Raw genomic sequence first — 26,991 nt, 5'->3', positions numbered from 1 at the left:
GTAGCGTGGAGAAGACAGTGGCCGGGGTTACGAGTAGGCATGGGAGAGCAAAGCCCCTCAGCAGCACCAGGAGGGCCAGGAACTAACCTGATACTTCCCTCCCTGCAAGGAGGTTCATGAACCAGCCCTGCGCCCCACTGTGGGAGACAGCGTCACCCCAGATGGAGGAGACAGACCCAGGAGACTGAGATGATTCCTGATTGTGACTCTCTTTACCAAGTCAACTGTGACATGTGCCAGTCCAGGGGGCATGGAACCAGCTCCCTGCCAGGATTGAGGGAGGGAAGCTTTGAGGCTGAGGAGCCCAGAGGGGTCACCTGACTTGGCCTAGGGTGAGAAGTTGGAGGAATTCTCCCTGGAGAAGGACATGGTAACAAATGCCAAAAGACCAGGAAGAGCACCAAGCAGGAAAGGTGAGGGGGAGCCCGGTAAGCAGCAGAAATAGGCTGAGCCAAGGCCAGGAGGCCAAGGAGGAAGCTGGGAGTTGGTGCTGGGGTTGGGGGGGTAGAGCCAGGAAAATGGTGGGCTACTGGGGGAAACCAGAGGGGGTGCCCTGGAGGGACGGGGGCAAGGCCTCAAATGTAAAGTTCAGTGACTCGTCCTTTGTCCTTTAGCCTCAGGGCAGTGATGCACCAGGGTAAGTTTCAAACAGGAGAGGGCCGGGGGGTCAGGGTCACATCTGTGTTTACTAAAGCTATTTCCAGAGGTTACATGGAAGTCAGAGTGCAAGGGGTAAGGGTGAAGTTGGCAGGCAGACAGAAGAAGGAACAAAGGACTGGCGTGTGGAAGGCACTATGGACCGGATGCTGCGAAGGTGTCTCGCTCACAGCCGAGGGGAGGCAGTGCCATTTCTTTATTCTGAGGACAGAGCTCCGTCGATGGTGGCTCTGCAGGCCCACCCGGTACTCATTGCAACAAAAGCTGCGCCAGGGGCTTCAGCCTCTCCTTCATGGCAGTGTCGGCTGGAGGCAGGTCCTTAGCCTTCATGATGACCGCGTGGGCCTCCTGGAAGAGGTCCTCCCCCACCGCAGCTTCCACCCGCTTGCGCCACGCAGCCAGCTTAGGCCGGTTTTTGAAGATGTCACAGCCGGCACTGACAGGCTATGGGAGAGGAAGCCGGGTGGAGGGGTGGGACCCAGAGAAGCACAAGGCAGCATGTCCCAACTTAGGGATCCCTCGGGTGGATTTTCCCTCCTCTGCCACATGGGTGATAGGCTGGGGGTTCTCCTCCAGGAAATACCGAGAAGCTGCTCAATAAGCCTGCAGGGTGGGGTTTTTAAGCCCCTTTTTACAGATGAGGACGCTGAGGCTCAGAGGGGGAAGTGACCCGCCCAGGGCCCCCCAGCCAGAAAGGACAACGTGAGCTGGTACACTGGCTCTCTCCCAGGGTACCCCAATGCCCAGCTGGCCCCCCACCCCACGACACTCACATGCATCAGCTCTGTGATGGCCACCAAGTCTGCCACTGAGATGTGAGGCCCAGACAGGAAGTCCTGGTCCTTCAGGAACTTGTCCTCAAGCAGCTGCAGGCACCTGTCCAGCTCAGCCAGAGTAGATGCCAGTGTCTCAGGGGGCACCCGTTGGCCCAGGAACACAGGCAACAACATCTGGTAGGCGGGCAGGCAGGGGAGGGCTCAGGGTCTGCCCAAGGCCCAGCATGGTTCCTGCTCTCATTCCACGTATCAGCCATCCTTCGCATTTCTCCTCACTCCCATCTACCATTTCCCACCCACAGCCACTACCAGCCCAGGCCTTATCCCTTACTCAGGCACAGATAGCCTCCACCTCTTCCTGGGTCATCACATCGGGCAGCCGGGGGATACTTCGGCAATCCCAGTCTGCCCATATCTTCTCCCTGCATAAAGCCTTCCATGGCTCCCTAGTGCCCTCACTGCAAAGGCCTCAACACAGGGCAGCAGCCATCCTCTCCCACCCCACCTCCCACTCCACCCCAGGCTTCTCAAATGGGAATGTGTGTGCAGATCCCTCTGGGATGTGGTTCAAGTGTACGGTCCTAATCAGTACACCTGGGTGGGGCCTGAGACTCTGCATTTCCAAGCTCCCAGGTGACGCTCATGCTCCTGGCCCATGGCCCACACTCTGAGTAGCAAACATCTACACTCACTCTCCTGGACTTCTCTCCATTCTGCCCTCAAATGCACCGGGCTTCCTCCCCCACCACAGCTTGTAAAGCTATGGAAACCTTCTTTGTGCCAAATGGACCCCCAGAGGGAATTCCCTGGCAGTCCAGTGGTTAGACTTCCGCGCTCACTGCCGAGGGCCTGGGTTTCACCTCTGGTCAGGGAACTAAGATCCCACAAGCTGCACGGCCAAAAACAACAACAACAAATGGGCCCCCAGAACAGTGGTTCCATACATGCAGCAGGGGCCAGCTCACACTCCCTCACACACGCAGGGAGCCTGCTCTGTGCCAGACACTAAGTGCTTTACCAATAATAACTCAGAGTTCACATTTCAAAAACCTCTGCACGTTCGATAAGTAAAAATGGTATCTGCATGCTCTTTTAATGTGCATTTGCTTGATTTTTACTGAAGTTACATGTTTTCATCCATTTATTGACCCTTTCTCTCTGTCCTTCAGTTACATCTCTGCTGGTTTCTTCTGCGCATTTTTCTCCTGTGTTTTGATGGGCTTCTAAGAGCGTCTTATTTTTTTTAAGCATATTTATTTATTTAATTTATTTATTGCTGCGTTGGGTCTTCGTTGCTGCGCCCAGGCTTTCTCTAGTTGCGGCGAGTGGGGGCTACTCTTCCTTGTGGTGCACAGGTTTCTCATTTTGGTGGCTTCGCTTGTTGCAGAGCATGGGCTGTAGGCGCGCGGGCTTCAGTAGTTGCGGCATGTGGGTTCTGGACTTCTCCAGTGGCATAGTGGTTAAGAATCCACCCACCAGTGCAGGGGACACGGGTTCGAGCCCTGGTCTGGGAAGATCCCACATGCCGCAGAGCAGCTAAACCCGTGTGCCACAACTACTGAGCCCGCACTCTGCAACTACTGAAGCCTGCATGCCACAACTACTGAATCCCGTGCGCCTAGAACCGGTGCTCTGCAACAAGAGAAGCCACTGCAATGAGAAGCCCGCTCACCACAACGAAGAGTAGCCCCCGCTCACCACAACTAGAGAAAGCCTGCACGCAGCAACGAAGACCCAATGCAGCCAAAAATAAAAATTAAAAATTATAAAAAATTTTTTTAATGTTCTTTCTAACATTTCTTTGCCAAGATCTTTCCCAGGTTTTTTTGCTTGTTTTCATTCTTTTTTTTTTCTTACACAGATTTTGTGTAAAATCGATTAGCCTTTTCTTTAAGTCTCCCACTGTTACTAGGCTTATAAATCCTTGCATACCCAGAAATCAGATCAACATTTAGTGAAATATCTTATTTCTTCCTACTTTGAGGTTTTTCACTTAACACCTCTCCATCTGGAAAGTACATGTGTAGCAAAGTGAAGGTTTGATTCTTTTCTCTCCCAAAAGACAATATTCCCAGGCAGCCTAGAGTGTGCAAAAGGGCACAAGATTAATTTCCAGCAGCTCAGGAATCAAGACATATTGGGGGAGTCATTCCCAGGCTCTGTGCCTTGGTTTCCCCTCTGGGAAACAAGTTGGTTGCCCTGGAGCATCTCTGGCATTCTAGAATTTAGTGTTCTCAGGTCTCAGGTCTGAATGGAATGCTTTAGACAGAAAGCACCATCCCCTGGTCACCAAGGAAGGGCTCCCTGCTCTGAAGCTCACCTTCTGCCACATGGTCCGGGTGCAGCTTGTTCGCAGGGCCGTGTGCTGCCACGCCAGGTACTCATCCACACGGGCTCGGGCCTGCAGGTCCTGGGGGTACCAGTGGTCGGGGGTCTCATACTTGCGGGTCAGATACAGCAGGATGGCCACACTGGGGGACACGGTGGGTGCAGGGGGACATGCCCCAGTCACTCTTTAACCATTCCACAGGGGCCAGGCCCTGGGGGAGGCCAGTCCCTGCTCCTCACACATCTTTCCCCAGCTCCTGGGGGTGGAACATTTCACTGTTTCTGGTACAGAGTAGGAGTGTGAGGCTCAGAGAGGTTAAGTGACAGCCAGGATCACACAGCTCTATGTTGGGCCATCCTATCATCAGAACTAAGGGCACCAAGGGAAAAGCAAAATGTCATGTGATTTCAGAAAGTGGATGTATGCTCAGAGAAATCTCCCATGAGGAAGCAGTGCCCAACATGTGTCCCGAAGGATGAGAGTGACTCCAATACCATTCTCCAACATCTCCAGGGCAGGGACAGCAACAGGAGGAAGACCAGGCGCCCCTCCCAGCCCTGGGCAGCTCTGCTGACTTCAATCCACTCTCCACCCTCGGGCTGGTAAGGGGCTCAGGGCACAGAAGCCACGATCCGAGCCATCAACGGTGGACACACAGATGGCTGACTGGTGCAGCCAAGGGACCCGTTACCTCTCGGCCAAGGTGAAGTCCCCGTCCTTCAAGGCGGGCACCTTCCTCAGGGGGTTCACCTGGGCAAAGTCATCGCTGTAGTGCTGGCCTGTGGGAAAGACCAGTGAGGCAGGTGGGGAGAACTCTGAGCCCTCTGAGGTCTCTGCCCACCCCCTACCCCAATGTCCAGGCACCAACTTTCTGAGGCCTCCATCCAGGTGGGGCATCAGAGAAGACGAGGCCACTCTGCTGGTCAGCGGATCATACACGCTGAGCCTGCCAGAGGTCCCCCCTTCCTGTGTCCACTCGCCCCACCTTGGAACCTGGGTCAAGTAGCATCTCAGCTTGGACTTGGGAGGAGGGTGATTCACTGCAGCTGTAATCCACCCCAGCCCCAGCCAACTCCATCCACGCATCACACACTCTAGCCTCCTCCCTGGGCTCTAGCCTTGTCCACTGCAGTCCCCCTCTCTATGCAAACTGGGTGACCTGTCTACACCCCAGAGTTCCAGCCACACCTGCTCCCGGCCCTCAGCAAACCTCGCTCTCACCAGCAATACCTGCCCGACTCAGCCACTCAACCTCCTGCAGGTCAGCTCCTCTTTCTTTCTTGTGCCAAACCTTCAAGGCTCCTCCCCCACAGGGGTTCCCATGTCTGAATCACATCTGCATACCTCCCTGTCCCGGGCCAGTGCAGACGGTACACCAAGTAATGTATGTGGAGTCGGAGGGCTTCAGGGGAGCCGGGATCCAGCCTGGCCGTACGACCGCCTGTGGGCCTCTTTGCCCTTCTACTGCATGGACGGAATCACCCCTACCCATCCTCCCTCTAGAAATTGCCTCTGTGCCCAGCCCCACCCCAAGGAGCATTGAAAAGTCAGAGCAAGCTGGCATCAAAGCAGCTGGTGGCTCACGCTGGGGCACCAGAGGCAGAAGGTGGGCAGGCTCGGCCAAGCAGGGTCTCCCTCCGGGTCTGCCAGAGGGGCTCTGAATCCAGAGCTTATCCTACTGTCCAGTTACAGCCCTGCCCCCTCCCCGGATTCTGTGTAAGTGGAGGGGACCTAGGCAGGCATAGGTAGGAGTAAAGAGGAGACCAGATGCAGGTGTCCAACCTCCTCCTGCCAGCAGACCCAGAAACTCAAGAGATGGGGGCTGCTTCCACTGGGAATGAGGAGGCAGTTCACTGTTTTCTCCAAGCCCAGGTGTGGAGGTGTTGGAGCTGTCACTCCACTTCCCGCGGCCCCACACCCCCACTGCTCTCTACCTGCTCTGCTCCTTCCTAACCTGTATTTTGAAGAACGGTTAGTATTCACTAAGCAAAGGTAAAGACTCTGAAAATACACAACTTATAGGCGAAGCCACGGTTTCCGACTGGAGTCTGTCTCTTGCCGTCTGTCTGCGCAGGCCGCCTGACCGTGGGGCCCCGGGAGTCCGTGTGCACACAGGGGCCCAGACCCCGGGCCTGCCTGCCGGGCCCACCTTTGAGCAGGTCCACGGTGCGCAGCTCGAAGGGGATGCCGTTCTTCTTGGCGAAGATGTAGACGGCGCGGCAAGGCTGGGACAGCAAGTCCAGGTAGAGCTGCAAGCCCATGGCGAGGGCGGGGGTTAGGATTAGTGCAGGACTGGGGCAGAAACGGCGGCAGGGGCGGGGACCACCGGCTACGCAGCCGGCGGCCGCGCGCAGCCTGATTAATCGAGCCGGGCCGCGCCTTCCCCGCCCGTTGGATGGTGCCGGAGAACTTTGGACCAATCAGCGGCGGCCTCGCTCTCCCGCCTTCCCTCTCAGGGGTTCTGGGCTGGGGTCCCTTCCCTGGTGGGGAGGGTACAGGGAGACGGACTCTTGACAGTTTCTCGCCGCCAGGTCAGTCCCCTAACCCGGACCTCAATGTCTACCTGAGTCAAATGGGGCGGGGGGATGATACTGGGGGGACGACGTTGAGGGCGCTTCCAGCGCAGACACTCAGTGAATTTAGAGTCGAAAGTGTTGGCCCAAGCCACCTTCTCCCACTCGCGGAGGGGACTGAAAGAGGAGGGACTTAAGAGTCCCCAGGAACACAAATAGAGGAGGAGAAAGGAGGTGCCACGGCCTCCCCTGGGCCCACTGCACAGGGTGGAGGCTGGGGAGGGCGTGTGGACCTCTGCACCCAGCAAAGACTAGGTCCACACCTCAGGAAGCCGCCCCTCCCCAACCTTCCTTACACTCCCAGCTAATCCCTCCAGCAAAGCAGAAGCCCTGTGGGGCCCATCTAGAGGTTTGCAGGGGGGCCTGGAACCTCCCCACTTCCTTTGCAGGGCCAAACCCCTCCAACTACAACCCTGGAGCTCCTGAAGTCTGTGGCTATGATGCCCTCATTCTCTAAGCAAGCGTCCTGGATAAAAAACCCTGTCCCCAAACCCAAGACTCAGAAAAAGCCCCTTGGCAAGAGGATCGGTTACTGCAAAACTTGAGAATAGCTTGGCCTTCCTGGGCCCCAGGCTCCCAGTTTAAAGAAGACCTATCCCCCCAGGGCGGAGCCATGTTCTCCACCCCCTCCAGTGGATTGCCCTCCTCCACAAGTCACCCTTGGCCGGATTACTGCAATATCCAAATCTCCCTGCTTCCTCCCTGGCCACCGTCCAGTCCAACCCCCAACAGCAAGCAGAATATTATTCTAAAATGCAAGCTGAGCATTCCGTTCCTGTTCATGGTTTGCAGCTCCTAAGTGTGGCATTTAAGGCCCCTCATGACTGAGTCCTGACCAGGAGAGCTGCTGTTTGGATTTCCCCTCCCGACCAATTCCTCAGGACAGATGCAGGACTTGTGATTTACAATACTTGGTGCCAAAGGGCCATGTCCTGGGTGACTGGCCCAGCAAAGTGATAGCTGGCATGCCTACAGCCAACACCAGTGGACGCCCGATACCTCTGCTGTCTTTCTCTAAGAACTAGAAGGCAAGGGGGCATTTGTTAATTTCACTCTTGACAACCATCAGGGGGAAGCTGATCCATGGGGCCTAGGAAAGGGGGTTGTCTTTCGAATAGAGGCCAAGACCAAGGTCAGGACAGAAGGAAGTTCAAATAAACCACACGTCAGAGTTAGAAGCAGAGGCTCAGGCTGAGCCCAGGTTTATTTCCCAAACTGAAAAGAAGATGCAGTGATTAAAGGAGACAAGGTCTGGGTATGCCATTCTCATCGTGGCTTTTAGGCAGCTGTGGAAGATGAGTGGGGACCTGGCCCAGGGAGCAGAGGGGCAGTGGGACTCAGGCAAGTCACGCCTGCTCTCTGGGTCTGCCTCCCATGGGACATGGAAAGGAAGGTGCTTTGTGAACTGCCAAGGGCAGAGCAGAGGCTTCCCGGCTCACTGGATCATGGACAGCACCCTAGGCATCAACTTCCGCTTAATGGTGGGGTCTGCAGCCTGGGAGTCCTTGGCCTTCAGGATGACCTCATGGGCCTCCTGGAAGAGGACCTCCCCCACTGCCGCCTCCACGCGCTGATGCCACGCAGCCAGCTTGGGTCGGCTTTCAAAGACTCGGCAGCCGGCACCCACAGGCTGTAGGGAGACAGGGGACAGGATGAGACAGGGTGAGGCCAAGTATGGCAGCATCTACTTGGTTTGGAGGCCACAGAACCCCAGAAGGTTTCTACACATAAGCACAGTCCCATGGCCAGGTGAGGCAGTGTGAGCAGGACTTCAGCAGCCACCCAGGACCTCCCCTGCCTAGTCCCCCCAACAACTGCCCACTCACATTCATGAGCTCCGTGATGGCTATCAGGTCAGCCAGAGAGATGTGGGACCCAGCGAGAAAGGCCTTGTTCTGGAGGAACTTGTCCTCAAGCACCTGCAGGGTCACGTCCAACTCTGCCAGCGTGGCTGTCAGCATCTCGGGAGAGACCGGCTCACCCAGGTAAACAGGGAGCATCACCTGGTGGGTGGGCAGGCAAAGTGGGGGGTTAGGACCCAGTCCAGCCTCAGAGGCAGGAAGGCAAGTCTCCCTGCCCTTAGAGCTGCCTCCTGGTTCCATGCATTTTTTTTCCTACAGGGAAATTCCTAAAGGACTCCTTTTCCCGGAACTATTCCTGCTCCCACAATCTGAGCCTGGGGCATCTGACAGAAGGACTCAAACCCCTTTGAGAATGACTCAGAGGGGACCTGAACAATGAGTTTCATACTTTGGGGGGAGGGCCTGGCTTAGGAACAATTATTTTATAACCTCTTTCCCCCAGATTATAAAATCAGTACCTCATACAGTATAATTAGGAGGATGGGCTTTTAAGGTCTCAACTTTGTTGCTTATAAACTATGTGAACTAGAGCAAAACACTCCAACTCTCTGAGCCTCGATTTCCACATCTGTGATATGGGAATAATAGTACAGGGCTCATCTAGTAAGTGGAAAAGTGAGGCCCAGAGAGAGACAGACAGTTGCCTGAGACCACACAGCCAAGAAGAGACTAAGCCAAGCGTGGAACTGACGTCTTCTGACCCAGGGAGCTGCCAGGGACTAGAGAGAAGAGCCAGGAAAGGGTAGCGTTCAGGATTCTGGGAGGAGGGCATTTGGGGTGAAGCCATCAACAGCCTCAGGCTTGCCAGAGCTGTCAGGGAGACACAGTGGATGTGGAGCAGGGGAGGGAGCTTCATGTTCAGTCTGGTGTTTTGTTGGGTAAAGTTGCTTGGGGAGCCTGGGACTCTGGAAAGGTAAACAGGACTAAGATTGTGCACAAGCCCTGGTGGCTTCTGTTTCCTCCCCCAAACAACAAGGTAGACAGGGTCAGTGATCACCCACCAGTGGCCTGGAGGCCAGTGCTGGGCTAATGACATTCCTTTGGCTGCAGACTTTTTTTTTTTTAGAAGATGTTGGGGGTAGGAGTTTATTAATTAATTTATTTATTATTTTTGCTGTGTTGGGTCTTCGTTTCTGTGCGAGGGCTTTCTCTAGTTGCAGCGAGCGGGGGCCCCTCTTCATCGCGGTGTGCGGGCCCCTCACTATCGCAGCCTCTCTTATTGCGGAGCACAGGCTCCAGCCGCGCAGGCTCAGTAGTTGTGGCTCACGGGCCTAGTTGCTCCGCGGCATGTGGGATCCTCCCAGACCAGGGTTCGAACCCGTGTCCCCTGCATTAGCAGGCAGATTCTCAACCACTGCGCCACCAGGGCAGCCCCTGGCTGCAGACTTTTTAAAACTATGGATCACTTGCTGACATTTAAAAGTGGAGACATTTCATATAAAAATCCTGAACTTTCCAGCTTCTTTTTAACATAAAGGTGCCGGCCACACAGGGCCAGCATTCCTACCTAGCCACCAGCACAGCATCTAAGGCTGCTGCTGGGGAGAAGCTGCTCCTTGGTGGGGGAAGCAGGAGGGTGGGGGGAACAACGGCTCTTAGTTTGCCAAACCCCACATAAGTCCACCTCCCGTGTATTCTCTGCCTCACCCCAGCAGCAGACTGTCTACATTTCCCTTCTGTTCCCATGGGGTGGTTCCAAAGTTCTTAGGGTTTTAAAAAGTGTTTTTATTCCTCTTTAAATATAAAAGACCATAAGAGGGTAATAAATAAATTCTGATTTATTCTTATCAGGAAATGCTATACACTAGTTAGAAAAAAATAAATTAGACCCACCCATAGCACTATGGAAAAATGCAAGTTCCAGAATGATATGAGAGCATTTATATAAAATTGTAAGCACTCAAAGCAAAACTTTATTTTTATGGCTACACATAAATGTAATAATGTAGAAAATCGTGAACTGAAAGGACTTGAACCAGATCCTGGGGAGCAGGGGGCACCTCAGGAAGGTACAAGGGCAACAAAGAGGTCTTTTGACTTTTGTTCTCTAATGTTTCCTTTTTCATATAAAAAAATGATAGAAGACACAATAAAACTCATGACCCAGAATTAGCCATACACTTTCAAAAATGAGGAGTGCTTCTGATGAGGATATGACAGTCACAAAAAAGCCACTGCTCCCACCATAACACTGAAAAGAAAATAACCTTATTTTTCTTTAAAGTCTTCAAAGAATATAGAACTTTAAAAAAAGGAAAATAAAAGAAAGAACAAAAAAAGAAAGAAAAAAGCCTAAACCTGTTCTGTCCAATATGGAAACCACTGGCAACGAGAGGTTACTGAGCTCTTAAAATATGTCTCGTCTTAGGTGAAATGTGCTGTGCATGTAAAATACACACCAGAAAACAGACACAGATGAATGGAACAGGATAGAGAGCCCAGAAATAAACCCACGCACTTATGGTCAATTACAACAAAGGAGGCAAGAATATACAACAGAGAAAAGACAGTCTCTTCAGTAAGTGATGCAGGGAAAACTGGACAGCTACATGTAAAAGAATGAAATTAGAACATTCTCTAGCACCATACAAAAAGATAAACTCAAAGTGGATTAAAGGGCTTCCCTGGTGGCGCAGTGGTTGAGAGTCCGCCTGCCGATGCAGGGGACACGGGTTCGTGCCCCGGTCCGGGAAGATCCCACACGCCGCGGAGTGGCTGGGCCCGTGAGCCATGGCCGCTAAGCCTGCGCGTCCGGAGCCTGTGCTCCACAACGGGAGAGGCCACAACAGTTAGAGGCCCGCGTACCGCAAAAAAAAAAAAAAAAAAAAAAGGATTAAAGACCTAAACGTAAGACCAGGAACAGTAAAACTCCTAGAGGGAAACATAGGCAGAACCACTGAGGGGCACTTAAGTGTCATTGTTGATGGACACTGGGGTTGCTTCCACAGCTATTGTGAATAATGGCTATTGTGAATATTGCTGCTATGAACATCTCTTCGAGACCCTGCTTTCAATTATTTTGGGTATATACCCAGAAGTGGAAGTGCTGGGTCATGTGGTAATTGTATTTTTAATTATTTTGAGGAATCATCATACTGTTTTCCACAGCAGCTGCACTACTTACCATTCCCATCAACAGTGCACAAGAGTTCTAATTTCTTCTTATTCTCACCAACACTTGTTATTTTGTTCACATATATATATATATACATATATATATACACATATATATATGTATATATATATGTAATAGCCATTCCAGTGGGGGTGAAGTGGTATCTCATTATAGTTTTAATTTGCACTTTCCTAATGATTAGTGATACTGAACATATTTTCATGTGTTTATTAGCCAAAATTTTACTATTTTGAGTACACTGGCTTAAGTAAAATATAGTCATTTCAACTGTTTCTTTTTACTTTTTAATGGTGGCTACTAGAAGATTTAAGACTGCATATATCTCACTTTGTACTTTGGTGCAGCACTGGACTAAATGAACTAAATTCCAGAGGGCACGAGCCCTCCCTAGGTAAGCCACATTCATCCCTGGGGTCCAGGCAAGCAGAGGTGTAAGCCTGCCATCAGCATAGGAGTTTTCTGATGAAGCAGCCACGTGGGGAACTTAGGGCAGGGCTGAAAAGTAGAGCCATCTTACTGTGGTAGTTGGTGCTTAGATTCCAAATCCCTGCTGGAGGAAAGTGAGCAACCTGATTCCACCCTCCGGATACCTGAAACCAGAGATGAACTGAAACTAACTAATGCCACATCCCAGCCCCATTCCTGACTAGCTGGAAGGGAGGAACCTCCCACCAAGACTGCCTGATAGAGAAAAGTGCAAGCCCTTTCTCGGGTATTTATTATGTATTCAGTCTCTACTCTCCTTTTATACATAATGTGCAGCACATAATGATAAATTATAAGACATACAGAGAAAGAGGAAAATGTGGCCCATAATCAAGAAGGATAAAAAAACAACCAGTAGAGACAGACTCGCAGAGAACCCCGGGGTTGAAATCAGCTGACAAAGACTTTTAAGTAACTATTCTAAATATGTTAAAGAATTTAGAAGAAAAGATGGACCAAGTGGGTGAGTGGATGGTGAATTTCAGCAGAGACAGGGAAACTCTAAAAAGAACCAAATGGGATTTCGAGAACTGAAAATTACATATCTCGAATACAGAATGTATTAGATGGGCTTACCAGCAAACAGAAGGAAGGATTAGGAAGTCAAAGTCAGGTCAATACAAGCTATTCAAACTGAAAGGAAGAATAAATGCGATGTTGCCCAAGCCCTTTTGGGCGATGTCCTCACTGCCTCCGCCTGGGGAGGGGCACCTCACCTTATGCCACAGGACCCGGAGGCAGTTTCTCCGCAGGGTTGTGTGCTGCCAGGCCAGGTACTCATCCACACGGGCACAGGCCTGTGTGGTCCTGGGGGTACCAGTGGTCAGGGACCTTATACTTGCGGGTCAGGTAGAGCAGAATGGCCATACTGTGGGGGAGGGGAGGACATGATGGGTGGGGGAAAGTATGGAGCTAGGGGCTTTATACAGAGTCCCTTCCTTAACCTTCCTGACCATGTGCCAAGGTATTTGCTCGGTTTCCAGACAAGGAAGCCAGGCTCAGAACAGAAATGGGAGTTGCCCAGGGCACACAGCCTTTGGTGGCAGAACTGAAAGTCTGTCTATGGCTAATACCCAAGCTCATCCTATCACCAGGCGAAATCCCACAGCAAGTCCTGCCAAGTGTTCTGAGACAGCTTCTGATGGGAAAACCAGAGAGAGCTTCCTGGAGGAGATGGCATCAAAGCTGAGCCTTAAAGAAGCTCAGTTCTTTCCAGTCTGCATCTACTCTCGTCATCCAACATTCAGCCCCTCCCAGATGGCCTGGTGGTTCAAAAAGGCTTTCCTGTTGTCCCTAAAGCACCAGCTGGAAACGCGGGGCGGGGCGGGGGGGGCGGGCAGTGCTGCAGGATCATGAACCAGCAGGACAGACAACGCTCCCGCAGCTCCCTTCCTGCCCTGGGTTAGGAGGACTGCCTTGGTGTTGGGGCGGGGGTGGACCCGGAAGGGCACTGAATGTGGGAATTTGGGGCCATAGGAAGGCCTTCAGGAACTCGGGATACCCCAGGGGCTGGGCATCCCAGCCAAAGGGGCAGAAAACCTCTGTATCTACCACTGGCCTAGGTTCCCTACTGGGAACCCTGTATCCACACGCAGCTGAACAGCTCACTTGTCTTTTTGCTCCCAACTAATTGTTCAAGGAAGCTCCGAGGAGGGCTACAGGTCCCTGGGAGCCATGCACCTCCCAAAATAGGGGAGAAGAGACAGAGAAATGCAGAGATTGCATGCTGCCCCTGGCAGGTACGCTTGGGAGGTCAACAGTGGGCAGCACAGGACTCAGGACAGTAAGGGCAGCAGGAAGGAAGATGGCGCTGGCAGAAGGTGGGAGGAATTCTTTGGGGGTGCATCCACCTCAAGATTCCAGAGATGAGTTCAAAAGTTCCAGGTTCCCCTTGTTGTGGGAGGCGTGACTTAGGTGATGAAGGGGGCGGAACTGGAAAAAAATTTCACCCTCCCTAAAGAGATTTCTACTTCTTGGGACTGTTGTGATGCAAAACATGCACGTGTCTGGTGGTCTTCCCACGGGCATGGCCCACCCAGGGAAGGGGCAGCCCAGAGATGGAACCACTGGGGCATCAAAACACAAGTTTGGCCAGCGGGCAACCTTGGAGGGGATGAAGCCGCCCTGCCCCGCACCCCTGCCCGGGGACCCATCACCAACAACCACAGGATTGGTACAGATGTAAAACAGATGAGTTCTTTTCCAACCATCCCTGTGAACTGAAACCGTGGACAGGCAGGAGCCGAGGGTCAAGCCCTGACTCTCTGTAGGATGTTGGGCAAAGGGCCCTTCACCTCGGAGGACTTCAGTTTCCTGTCTATGAAATAGAGAGCTAGGACAAGATGGTTCTAGAGAGGTCTGGTAGCAGCCCCGGCTTCCCAGTTACCTCTCGGTCAAAATGAAGTCCCCGCCCTTCAAGGCAGGCACCTTCTGCCGGGGGTTCACCTGGGCAAAGACATCACTGAGGTGCTGGCCTGCAGAGAGCCCATCGTGGTGGGTGGTGGGAGGAAAACGCCAAGCCCTGCCTGGCTGCGCCCACCCCCCACGCCACCCCCCTCTCAAGGCCCAGGCCCCAATTTCATGGCTCTTCTCCAGCCCCGGGTTGCTCTCCGGTGTGGAAAGGCTGCTGTGGGAGGAGTGGGAGGCTGTTCTGCCAGCTGGTGCAAAAGACCTTGATACCCCTTGCCAGGTCCTGGTGGGCATAACCTTCCCCCAACAGCACGCCCCCAAAACAGAGCTCAAGAAGCTCCAGCCAGGGTGGGGCCTCTCCTTGCCTGGGCCCTCACAGACACCCAACCCACTGCCTTGCCACCACTGCCAGCATCACAAGCGCCCATGCAGGGTGTCCCCAACTGCAGGGGCCGGGAGGCTGGTGCCCTGAGTGGACTGTGATTCCCTACGGTGCCCCTTTCCCTGTGGACTCTAAGGTAGGGTCACCAAACACAGACAAGTGGCCTCTTCCTGGTGTCCACTTACTTGCAACCAACTTCCACAGGCCCCTGAGTGTCCCCTTGCTCACCCTGCCCTGGGCACCGGGGACAGAGCTGGCCCTGTCGTTAGGCTCTGCATTCTTGTCCCACCACAGCTCCCCGGAAAGGTGCAGCCCACTGTCCCCCAGGACCCTGACCTCTGCTCAAGCTCATATGAGTGTTTTCTGCTCCTTCAGATGCAGCCAGAGAGAAGCTTCTGAAGGACACTTAAGCATCACTGCTGCCACGCTCAACAGCCTTCAGTGGTTCCCCATTACCACGGGAGCAGGGGGAAGCTGCTCAAAGCCATAAACTATCCACTACCGCCTCACCCCTCCAGCCTCAACCCCACTCTCTCTCCTCCCTTTCCCTCCCTTCCGACTGTTCCTTCACCAGGGACCCTCCCCTCCTCTCCTGGTGAAACACACCTCCTACTGCACCCTCTATCTGACAGCCCAGTTTGGACATCCCTTTGTCCCCATGCCCTCTCCCCTACCCCACACTCTGCAGAGGTAACCCCTGGGCAGGACAAGTGGGCAGTCCCCAGAGGAGGCTGGGAAGAGATGGCGATTCAGGCAGAAGGACAGGCTGGCACAAAGGCAGAATGGCAGGCGAGGCCCACCGAGCTGGGGGCCCTGGGTGGAAGGCTCAGCCAGGCAGAGTTGCCCTACTTGCCCCACAAGCAAAAAGGGAGTTCTGCTGTCGCCTACCCCAGCTGCCATGCCAGCTGTGCCCTTGGGACCTTGGGGACCTGTCAGAGAAACAAACCCTCTTGCTCAGAGTGCAGGGCTCGCCAAGCCCCTGCAGTCCCCCTCCTGCTCCCATAACTCCCCGTCGGCTGCCCCCCTTTCCGGTAGGAATAAGAGGCAGAGGACAAGGTAAGTGAAGGCAAAGCAGGAGGAGGAGGAAGGGACAGAGGGGGACCCAGTGCAGCCCAGGCCAGAGCATCAGCAGCTGGGGCCACAAAGGAGAGGCTCACTCTGCCACACCCCCCATGCGGCCCCCCTAAAGCCCCCTCCTCCTGCCCCTTTCCCTGGGGCCCCAACCCTATGCCCAGGTGTACGCCCTCTGTTCGCAGTGTCCCTCCTCCTTTCCTCATGCCTCCCCCACTTTTTACTCCGCTTCAGCTGAGCCCCGTGGTCCATTCCATGGGACCAAACAGAGTTTGGGGATCCCCGAATCTCGTATCTCCCTGGTGGCTCACCTGTTCGGTGCTGGCCCCAGGACGGGGGTGACTCGGAGAGGGGTCCCCCTAATTGGTGTTCGGCCTCCTCGTCCCTCACTGACTTCTCGGTCCCCCAGACCCGGGCCTGGCCCACCTTTGCGCAGGTCCACGGAGCGCAGCTCGAAGGGGATGCCGTTCTTCTCGGCGAAGATGTAGACGGCGCGGCAGGGTTGGGACAGCAGGTCCAGGTAGAGCTCCAGGCCCATGGCGGGGGCGGACCAGCCTCGCAAAGCACGGGATACGGAACACAGCAAGCCCAGCGCTGGGTCTGACGAGCGGCAGCGCGGCCCGCCCCCCGGTAGCTCCCCATTGGCGCTCTGGCCGCGCACTTGGGTGCAATCGCGGAAGCCCGGCGAGTCTGCGGGCTGGGCGGGGGCTCCGGATGGTCCCCTTCGGGGAGGCGGGTTGGGGGGCTCAGAGGGCCCCCAGGCCCAAGCTCATCTCACTGAGCATAACGTCTTCAAGGCTCATCCTAGTTGTAGCGTGTGTCAGAACTTCCTGTTTTACGGATGAGAAAATTGAGGCCCACAGTTGATTACAGGTCCAGAAAGTCTGACTCCAGCATCTACGCTCTTGGCCACAAGCTGCAGAGATCCTGGCGCCAGCAAGAGGCAAAGCCTCTGGGTGTACGGTCAGCGTGGTGGGCTAACTCACTTCGCCCCGGTGCGCGCCCTGGACTCTGACAGCAGGTCTTCCTGCTCCTGCCAGCCCAGTGCCTCAATCTCGTTCCCTGGGTTTGTTTCTTCCCTCCTCTGGGCCTCTGTTTCCCCACCTTTAAAATGATGGAGCAATCCCACTGAAAGATCCAGCAATCCCACTTCTGGGCATATATCCAAAGAAAATGAAAACAGGATCTGGAAGAGATATCTGTAATCCCATGTTCATTGCAGCATTATTCACAATAGCCAAGATATGGAAACAACCTAAGCGTCTGTTAAGGGGTGAATGGATAAAGACAAATTGGAGAATATACACTGACACATACAGAGGAATCTTTCATCTAGCCTTTAAAAAGAAGGAAATCTTGTCATTTGCAACAACATGGATGAAGCTGGAGGTCATTACGCTAAGTGAAATAAGACAGGCCCAGAAAGACAAATACTGCCTGATCTCACTTATGCTGTGTGGAATCTAAAAAAAGTGGAACTCTAACAAGCAGAGAGTAGATGGTGGTTACCAGGGGCTGGAGGGGGAGGGGGGAAATGGCAACATATTGGTCAAAGGGTATAAAGTTTTGAATACCCCAGATAAATAAGTTATGGAGATCTAATGCACAGCATGGTGACTATAGTTAACAGCATTGCATGGTATACCTGAAATTTGCTGAGTAGTTCTTAATTATTCTCAGCAACAACAAAAAAATGGTAACTGTCTGCTGAAAGGAAAAAAAAAAAAAGCACAACCTGAGTGTTGTGAGTGAAGTTTGATCCAGGGTCTTGCTGAAAACTACAGCACAAGAGACAGCCTTTTCAAAAATCCAGTTTTTGTTTCATTGATCTTCTCTACTGTTTTTCTCTTCTCTATTTCATTTATCTCCACTGGAATCTTTATTATTTCTTTTCTTCTGATGGTTGTGATTTGAGATCTGTATGCCTTTACAGCTATAAATTTGCTTCACAGCCCTGCTTCTGCTGCATCCCATAAGTTTGGGTGTGTTGTGTTTTTGTTTTCATTTGTTCAAAGTACTTTCTAATTTCCCTTGTGATTTCTTCTTTGATCCACTGGTTGTTTAAAAATGGATTGTTTAATTTCCAGATATTTCATCTTCTAGTTTTCCTTCTGTTGTTGATTTCTCATTTCATTCCACTGTGTTCAGAAACACACACTGTGATTTCAATCTGTTTAAATTTCTTGGGATTTATTTTATGGCTTCAAAAAGGGTCTAACCTGGAGAATACTACGTGTGCCCTTGAGAAGAACGTGTATTCCGTGTTGTGGGTGCGGTGCTATGCGCAGTTGGCAGGCCGATTGGTTTAGGGTGTTGCTCAATCATCCATTTCCTTGGGGATCTTCGGTCTCACTATTTTATCCATTAGTGAAAGTAGAGCACTGAAGTCTCAACTCTTATTATTGACAGTTTAATCATGTTTAACCTTTAATTTTCAAATTCTTTTTGGAAGCTGGGGGGACTCGTGACCGCCCCCCAGACCCACCACATCAGATGTGTGTCCCAGGCTCAGCAACCGTGGCGGTTGTTCCAGTTCACTGAAAAACAGTGATTTTCAGCGTCTCCCCTAAGGTAGGAGGCGCCGGGGGCTGAGCTGGCCAGGCCCGCAGGCTGGGCTGCTACTACGTGAACTTCTGCAGCAAATCGCAGATCCTCTCCTTGACCATCGGATCCAGAGTGGAGCAGTCCCATTCCGCCAACTTCACCAGCCGGTCGTGGGCCTCCCAGAAGAGGTCGGAGCCGATGGCCAGCTCCACCCTCATGCGCCACTCGGCCAGCTTGGAGCTGTTGAGGAAGACGTTATGGTTGCCCGCCATGGGCTGTGGAGAGACAGAGAGGTAGGCATGGTCAGCCTGTGGACCAGCCCCACCTGCGTCCCTCCTACAGCTGCAGGGCTCTCCCCATCTGTCCCTGTGGACAGTGAGCTGGCTAACCCCTGAGGCCTGGTCGGGGGTTGCAGGCCATGTAACACATGTGGGTGGGGATGGAAGATCCCTGGGGGCTCTCAGTCGCTGGTCTTGCTCCAAGGCTCCTGAATCCCTCTCTAAGGGACCCCTGGCCCAGGGCTTCCCACTTCTCCAGCGTGAAACCTCCCAGGGGTCCTGCCCTCTTCCAGGGAAACCCCTTGTCCCCAGATGAGGGTGGGAGGAATTCAGTTATTTTTCCCCCCTGTTGAACCTCCCTCTGTGATCAAGCACAGGGGCGGGGACGAGAAAGCCATCAGGCAGCCTAAGAAACATGCACACAAGATGTTTGGGGGGTTGTGAATGAAATTTAAGGGGTGGGGGGTGAAACTGAGGGGACTGCACCACCTGGGACGGAAAGATTGGAATGTTTTTTTCCCGGTGCTGGTCCACACTGCACACTGACCAGGGCCACTTTGCATACTGGCCAGGGTCTCAACAGCATCCTGCACACCAGCTAGGTCAGAACTGGTCACCCTCCCCTGCACACAGAAACCACATAAATGCCGCCCCACACCCACGTGTGTCCCCCCATGCACAGCGGATGCCCCTCAGACCCAGAGCCAGGGAGCTGCTCTGTACAACTATCTGTCTGGAGCTCTGGAAAAGAGGCACTTTGGCTGGAAGGACACTTTGGAAACCTCTGGACAATTTCCGGAGAGTCCAGCGGGAGGAGGAGGCATCCAGGATCCTGGCCGACTGACCAAGAAACACTGTGTTCTTCTCCTTGTCCCATGCTGGCCCTCCAGCTCCTGCCCCCACAGAGGACTCTTGGTGAAGCATGAATGACCACGATCCTCCCTGATTCAAAACCTGTGTTTCCCGTGGCCCCCGGGTCAAGGCCAGACACCCAGGCGTGGCTCCCACAGTCCCCATATCTCCCCGTTCACCAGCCTTTCTGAAAGTTATGGTCACAGAGGAGTCCCTCCTCTGTCCAGGCTCCATCCCCCCGTCACCCCACCGCACACCTGCATCATCTCCACCAGGGCTACCAAGTCGGCCAGGGAGATGTTGTCCCCGGTGATGAACATCTTCTCCTGCAGAAACTTTTCCTCGAAGAGCTTCAGGTTGTTAGTCACCTCTGCCAGCACCTGCTCTGTCTTCTCAGCTGGAACTTCCTCACCCGTGATCATCGGGATCAGCAGCTGGCCAGGGGAGGGGAGGGAGAGGAGGCCATATCTGACCCTCCAGGTCTCAGTACCCTTTTCTGCTAGAGAGGTGGTGGACAGTACCAAGGATGTAAAGTGGTGTCGCCTCTTTTAGCAGTTCTGGTTGGTAGAAGTTGCCTGGGGCCCTTGTTCAGAAGGATTTGAAGTCCCAGCAGGAAAGAATCCTATGATTGATTACTGATATCTGTCACAGGCATAGGATAAGAAGTAGGGACACATGTACTGGTTATTTGTCATCTTCAAATCTGGTAGCCTTTATGGGCCCTTTGACTCTGGGGTGTTTTTTTTGGGGGGGGGAGTGTTTTGCTGCATGGCTTGTGGGATCTTAGTTCCCTGACCAGGGATTTAACCTGGGCCACAGCAGTGACAGTTCCAAGTCCTAACCTCTGGACCACCAGGGAATTCCCAACTGTGATATGTTCTAGTTTGGAATGAAATGTCTTGACTCTTATCCTGGCTCCAGTGATACCAGCCCCTCCTGGGCACCCCTCACCTTGTCTTTCTAAGGCTCTTTCCTACTCAGTGGTTCACACTCCCCACAGCTCTGTAAGGCAGGCAGGAAAGGGGGCTGTGGAAATGAGGCTCAGGGAGGGAGGGACACTTGCTTGAGCCCCCGCTGTGGCCCTGCTCACCTTGATCCAGAGTATCTTGTTCATGGGCAGCTGAAGGGCTGTGTGCTGCCAGGCCATGAACTCGTCCACGCGGGCGCGCGTGTGCAGGTCTGGCGGGTACCAGTGCGAGGGCGCGCTGTACTTGCGGCACAGGTAGAAAAGGATGGCCACACTGCAGAGAGGACAGTCAGGGCGCTCCTCTGGCCTCCCCAACCCTCTACACGAACCATCCAGCGGGGCTGGGCCCAATGTGGGCCCTCCAGCCACAGGTGGGCTCTAGGCACTGACATCCCACCTGGAGGAGGATGAGCCCCAAGGGCCCCGGGAAAGGCAGTCAGTCCGCCCCCATCAGCGAGGGCAGGGAGGGGCCCTGCGGGGCAGGTGGGAGTTGGTGGATGGCATCAGGAAGGGCAGTCCAGACAGGGCACAACACGTAGGGAAACACGGGGTAAGAGGGGGCGCGGGAAATCTGGAGAAAGCAGAACCCATGAGTGACGGGGAGAGGGTGCGGGCTGGGTGGGGAGAGGTCAGGGACAGCCAGAGATGGCCTGCACTGCTCTGTCCATGCCCACTGCCCACTGCCCCCACCACCACACCTTCCGTGTCTCTTGATCCTGCACCTGGAGGTTATGGTCCTCAACGCTTATTCCCTGCCTTCAGCCCTCCCGGCTCCCACACTGGGAGCTCGGATACCAAGCGGGGACCACACACACCAGCACGTTCTCTGACAGCCCCTGCCCCCAGGGTGAATCAGAGCTTACGGTGACCGGAGGAGCCTCACCTCCTGGCAGACAGGGCCCAGCCCACATCACAGTCCCTGGGATGACCCTGGAATAGGCATCTGGCCTTTTGTCTGGCCAGCACCCTTTCCCCCACTTTTCCCGCAGGGACCCGCTCCACCAACAGTGATCCTGGCCCGGGTGACTGGCAGTCATGGGTCCCAGTGCCCTGGCCAGTGAGAGGCCCACAAGTAAGCAGGTGACTCGACTGGGCCCATCCCTGTCCTTCCTGAGAACTTCAGATCACCCACGAAGGAGGGGTTGCTCGTTTTGCGAGGACCAGGTGCTTCAAAGATAAGGCTACAGAGCTGTTGCTGGTGGTGGGAATAGGAGAAAATGCTGAGAGAAGCTGGCAGGTGGGCTGGTGGGGGAAAGCATCAGCACCACCATAGCCAGGCCCAGATTCCCCTGGCTTGTCACATCCCCCAGTAAACTCAAACTAGTTGAGCGGAGTTTCTGCCTTGCGTGGCTGGTGTCCTTAGCCTCTCACTCAGTGCCCTAATAGACACCTGTGGGCAGAGGGGCCAGGAGGCTGGAGGGATGGGGGAAGGGTGGGTCTTTGGAGAAGGTCTAAGGGGGATGGTAGTGGATTCACAGCCGTTCTAAGGCCCAGGACTGGGAGGTGGGAGGGAAGGACCAGCAGGGTGAGAAGGTGGCATAATAAGAAGGCCAAGGGCAGAGGTGGGGGCCCTGCTCTGGAGAGAAAACCAAGGGTGTGGCTGGATAATCACTTGGTAAAGATATTAGGCAGGTGACTTGTGAATCTAAGGGACCATTTCAGCAGAAACACTGACAGCTTGTACTGAAGGAGACAGATGGGATGAAATGAACGAAGGCTGTCAGACACCTCTGTGAAATGGGCAGATGGGACTATTCAACCTTCAAGAAGAGGAAAGAATAACCCAGAGGGAGGCTCAGGGGCCAGTAGGGCTGTCCTGCCACCACAGGCCTGGGGTACTGGTTCTAAAAGGTGGGGCCAACACCCTGATAGGCTCAGAGGACAGAGTATGGAGCTAACGAGGATCATTTTGTTAAGAGAAACGAAAGACCCAAAATGGGGTCACTTGTGCTAAGCCCCACATCAGCCAACCGAGACTCAGTACCTTAACCTAACTGCAGTTTCAGCCTCTCCCAGGAATGTGACCTTGAACCAGTTAATCTGGAATTACCTGGCCAGCACTAGTGAGGTCATCTGCCTGATAGACCCCTGGCTTCCCCCAAAGAAAGGTGATCTTGACTAAAACAATCTGCTCTTTGCTAGAAACTTCCTTTCCCTGCCTCCTTCTGCCTATAACAAGCCTTTCATTTTGTACAGCTCATCAGAGCTCCTTTCCAGGTGGGATGCTGCTCCGTTCATGAATTGTTGAATCTTTAATTTTACGCAGTTGAATTTTTATTTTTAACAATGCTCAAGCCCTAAAACCGAATGCAATTTGTGCTGCCAGGTTTCAGACTTGCCGGGGATGCACGAGCCTTTTATTCCTTCCTATCCTCTGTTTTGGAATGGTAATGTCTAGCCTATGCCTGTCCCCCCACTGTATTTTGGAAACAGGATAACTTGTTGTCTGGTTTCACAGGTTCATAGATGGAAGGGAATTTTGACCCAGCATGAATCAAACCCTAATCGCACCCATACCTGACTTGGATGATTTAGAGGATGGCATTTTGGACTTAAAGGTGATGCTGGGATGATTATGACTTTTGGAGATGCTGGGATGAGGTGAATGTATTTCACACATGAGCAGGACATGAATTTGGGGGGGGCCAGGAAGCAGACGGTTATGAGTTGAATTGTGTCTCGCAAAAAAGACATGTTGAAGTCTTAATACCCAGTACCTTAAAATGTGACCTTATTTGGAAAGAAGGTCTTTACAGAGGTCATCAAGTTAAAATGAGGTCATTGGAGTAGATGCTAATCCAAAATGACTGGTGTCGGGACTCCCCTGGTGGCGCAGTGGTTAAGAATCCGCCTGCCAATGCCGGGGACATGGGTTCGATCCCTGGTGCAGGAAGATCCCACATGCCTCGGAGCAACTGAACCCGTGCGCTACAACTACTAAGTCTGTGCTCTAGAACCTGCGAGCCACAACTACTGAGCCCATGTGCTGCAATTACTGAAGCCTGTGCACCTAGAGCCCATGCTCCACAACAAGAGAAGCCACCGCAATGAGAAGCCCATGCACCGCAACAAAGAGTAGCCCCCACTCACCGCAACTAGAGAAAGCCCACATGCAGCAACAAAGATCCATGCAGCTAAAAAAATTTTAAAAAAAGACTGGTGTCCTTATAAAAAGGGGATATTTGGACACAGAGACATGCACAGAGGGAAAGCGATGTGAATAGACACAGGGAGAAGATGGCCATCTTCCAGATAAGGAACACCCTAGGCTACCAGAACCTAGGAGAGACCTGGGACAAATCCTTCCTGGCCCCTTCATGGCGAGCATGGCCCTACCAACACCTCGATTTCGGACTTCTACCCCAGAGCCATGAGACAATACATTTCTGTTGTTCTAAGCCAGCCAGTCGGTGGTACCCTCTTACAGCAGTCCTAGAAATGTACCTAGCCCTGGGCCACCCAGACTTCCATGGTCCACTTGGGAGATATACTTTAAGTTATGAGACCACCTGTGAAGCAGGCTGAGAAACAATGAACCCTGAATCTTACCAAACCTTGAGATCCAACTACCAATTTACAGGAAATGAAGGGACAGAAAGCCATGTTACACGGCACCATGAGGATTCAGTCAGCAAAATTTAGACCATCGGAAATTCCACAGGACAAAAGAGCTGGTTTCTTCAACCATGGCAAAAATGCAAAGGTCCAAGGTCCAAGGTGGGGCGTGGAGGGGGCTGGAGATGAAAAGAGACTGAAGAGGTGGATCAATCAGTTGCACTCTTTGCAGCTTATTTGGACCCTGATTCCAAGGCACGAACTGCAAAGAAAATATGTCTGAGATATTCAGAGACTGTCGAATATGAACAGGATATATGAAGAAATACAGGAATTATTGTTAATTTTATTAGGTGTCATCATGGTATTGTGGTGATGCTTTTTTTTTTTAAAGAGACTTTATCTCTTAGAAGGTCATTCCTAAACATTTACAGGTGAAGGAATGGAGTGGCCAGGAGGCAGGGGAACAGAGTGGAGTATAGATGATGCAAAATGGGCCCCTGGGTGGACCACTGTTGGAACTATGGGGTGGGTATGTGGGTCCGTTATACTCCTTCTTCTTTACTATTTACTCTACTTAAGTGTATGTGTGAACTTTTCCAGAGTAAAAAAAAAAAAAATCAATAGGCACCAGCAGAAGGGCTGCGACTGACTCTCCCAGGAAAAGCAGACACATGGTGGGAGAGCCAGGGAAGACCGTTACCTTTCAGATAAGACAAATTTTCCATCTTTGAGACTGGGCAGCTTCCTCAGGGGGTTGATCTCCATGTACTCCTTGCTGTGGTGGTGACCTGAGAGGTGCAGGAAGGTCTGAGGCTGCTGGGACCCCAGGGAAGAGAGACCCAGGCCTCCCAGAGGCAGAAATGCCTTTCTCTCCATTTTCGCAAGAAGGGAAACTGAGTCCCAGAGGAAAACCATGGCTCACCCCAGGTAAGGGGGCAAATCAGCGGCCCAACAGGGACCAGGTCAGGACGCCTGCCCCCATCCCAGGCTCCGTGACCAGGACAACCTTTATGGCTCACAGAAGCTGGAGGCCTCCAGCCCTCACCCCCAACTCTGGGCCTAAAGCCACAGCCTGTGAATCAACAGAAGCCCTAGGGGCCTGGATCCCACCCCTAGACCCCCTGCCCCTCTAAGGGGAGCAGGGCAGGTGCCAGCACAGGAGCCCCAGCCCCAGCACACAGATGGAATCCAAAAGGGAGCCTCCCATAGGCACTCAATCCAAGTGATCCGAACAGAGAACCCTATGTGTGGGGGGGGGGGGGGGGTCGGGGGGGAGTTTTAACTCCTCCTTGGTCAGCTGCCTCCACTGAAAACACTTCAGGGGGCTCTACTTCCACCCCGATAATGTCCAGGGCTCCCGGGTCTCCTCCTCTGTGTTCTGGAGGCTCCAGCCTCTGCAAGCTGAGGTTTTAGAGCTGCTTGGAGTGGTGATGGAGAGTGTGGCCACGGACCTCACCCAGGCTTGGGGGTCACCCTGAGCAGGTCTGAACACTTGGAGCGGGGGAACGGGTGTGGATTGAAGTAAATGAGGAACAACCGTGCGCCTCTGCGACCTCTGCCAAACTAATTGGCAGGTGCTGCAGCTGACGAGGTGCTGGGCACCCTTGAGGAGAAGGTGGGGCGCTAGGTGGGGGTCCCTCCGCCCCTCTTCCTCTCATTTCCCCCCAGAAGAGCCTGTTCACAGTGGGGCAGAGTCCGTGGGGACCCGCAAAGGCAGGCGGGGCAGGAGCACCACCAACAATTCCCTTGGGAAGCTTTTCTTCCCCTGTGGACTTTGTGGGGGTCTCCTCTGTCTCTGTCTCCGCTTCTCAGAAATACCCCCTTGTGTCCTGCCTTCCTACCCGGGCAGCTGCAGATGCCGACCTTTCAGCAGATCCACAAACTGGAAGTCGAAAGGGATGCTGTTCTTCCTGGCGAAGATGTAGACAGCGCGGCACGATGCAGACAGCAGGTCCAGGTAGAGCTCCAGGCCCATGCTGGGCCCCCGCTGCGGCCGGCAGACACCCAGCCTCAACCAAAATGCAGCCTGTGCCCTGGCCCTGTGCCCACCAGCCCAGGCCCAGGCCCCCGCGTTCTGGAACCTCTTGTTCACTTGGTGTTTTCATGAGGCCGAGAAGCCTGGAATTCTCACAGCAGCAAAGATTCTGAGGAAACCCAGGAACAGGCTGGAGAGAGGCCTGTAGCTTGGGGCCAAGGGGTCAGGGGTGGCTGTGACCTTGCCCTTTCCCTCCGTGGGGGTGTCCGTTTGTACTCCTGGCCCGGGTCTGAGAAGGGCTTCCACGTGGGCACTCCCATGGCCAGGCCTTCATGGCAGAACGTAATCGAAGGGGCGTTGCAGGGTCCAGAGTGAGGATGGGATGAGAACTAACCCAGGAGGGTTCCAGAAGCAGGGAGCGGGGATATCCACAGGTCAATCTAGCCTGAACTGTGGCTAGAAACGGGTGGGGAGAAAGAAACAGGAACCCAGGGGGCTGTCAGGGCATTGGGGTGACACCACAGGGGACTCAAGGGGCCACGCAGAGGAGCCCAGAAACCTCCAGCCTGGGTTGGGACCGGCTGTGGCCAGGCCGAGCACCTGGACTCAGCACCTGGCGGCAGAGCAAGGTCACTGTGGGGGCCTGAGTGCTGCTCACTCTGAGCTGCGCGACTTCAGGAGATCCCCTGACCATTTGGAAATGGGGAGAGCCCACTTCCCGGGACAGAAAGAGGCTGGACACGAGTTGGGGGCACACAGAGTGTTTACTGCAGATGGCAGAGCGCAGGGGCGTGGCAGACCCTCAGCGGAGCCGCTCCTTCACCCTCTGCACAAGCTTCTGGGCCAGCTGGGGGTCCCACTGGGCCTCTTGGGGTTCCCGAGGCTGAAGCACTCACCTGTGGGCCTCCTGGATGAGCTCAAGGCCCAGGGTGGCCTCCACACGGGCTCGCCACACAGCAAGCCAGGACCAGTCTTGGAAGAGGTCGCAGCCGACGGCAGTGGGCTGGGGAGACAGGGCAGCTGGGGCCTGGGCTCAGCCTGCGCCCAGAGCAGCCCCAGAGGACAAGTGGGCAGGAGAACCTCACCTGCATCAGCTCTGTGAATGCCATCAGATCTGTCAGGGAGACCTGCTCAGT

General features: G+C 53.8%; 3 protein-coding genes across 4 annotated transcripts; all 3 read right to left on the bottom strand.

Moving 5' to 3' along the window:
• Positions 1 to 667: 667 nt before the first annotated feature.
• Positions 668 to 6,106, bottom strand: LOC115842084 (glutathione S-transferase theta-3-like). 2 transcript variants are annotated; one of them, XM_030836696.3, is made up of 5 exons: positions 5,912 to 6,106; positions 4,454 to 4,541; positions 3,754 to 3,904; positions 1,431 to 1,607; positions 668 to 1,101 (listed from the first exon to the last, which is right to left on the bottom strand). In XM_030836696.3, exons 1-5 carry the CDS (start codon positions 6,021 to 6,023, stop codon positions 907 to 909), a joined length of 723 nt encoding a protein of 240 aa, XP_030692556.1. In that variant the 5' UTR covers positions 6,024 to 6,106; the 3' UTR covers positions 668 to 906. The 2 variants fall into 2 exon arrangements, with proteins under 2 accessions (XP_030692556.1, XP_060166938.1); XM_060310955.2 differs by lacking the exon at positions 5,912 to 6,106 and having other exon boundaries at positions 4,454 to 5,890.
• A 1,664-nt stretch (positions 6,107 to 7,770) lies between these two features.
• On the bottom strand, positions 7,771 to 16,219 carry LOC115841892 (glutathione S-transferase theta-1-like). The gene is given in 6 exon segments (XM_030836257.2): positions 7,771 to 7,965; positions 8,162 to 8,338; positions 12,536 to 12,622; positions 12,624 to 12,687; positions 14,206 to 14,293; positions 16,108 to 16,219. Coding segments are annotated over 6 exon segments (723 nt in total).
• Positions 16,220 to 18,302: 2,083 nt separating this feature from the next.
• LOC115841893 (glutathione S-transferase theta-4) lies at positions 18,303 to 25,855 on the bottom strand. Its single transcript, XM_030836259.2, has 5 exons — positions 25,744 to 25,855; positions 24,581 to 24,668; positions 20,446 to 20,596; positions 19,613 to 19,789; positions 18,303 to 18,500 (listed from the first exon to the last, which is right to left on the bottom strand). Exons 1-5 carry the CDS (start codon positions 25,853 to 25,855, stop codon positions 18,303 to 18,305), a joined length of 726 nt encoding a protein of 241 aa, XP_030692119.1.
• Between the last annotated feature and the right edge of the window lie 1,136 nt (positions 25,856 to 26,991).

The sequence above is a fragment of the Globicephala melas genome, chromosome 13 (genome assembly GCF_963455315.2).
Source record: "Globicephala melas chromosome 13, mGloMel1.2, whole genome shotgun sequence".
Taxonomy (NCBI): Eukaryota; Metazoa; Chordata; class Mammalia; order Artiodactyla; family Delphinidae; genus Globicephala; species Globicephala melas.
Note: the sequence above shows the minus strand (reverse complement) of the source record. Positions and strands in the feature narration are given on the sequence as shown.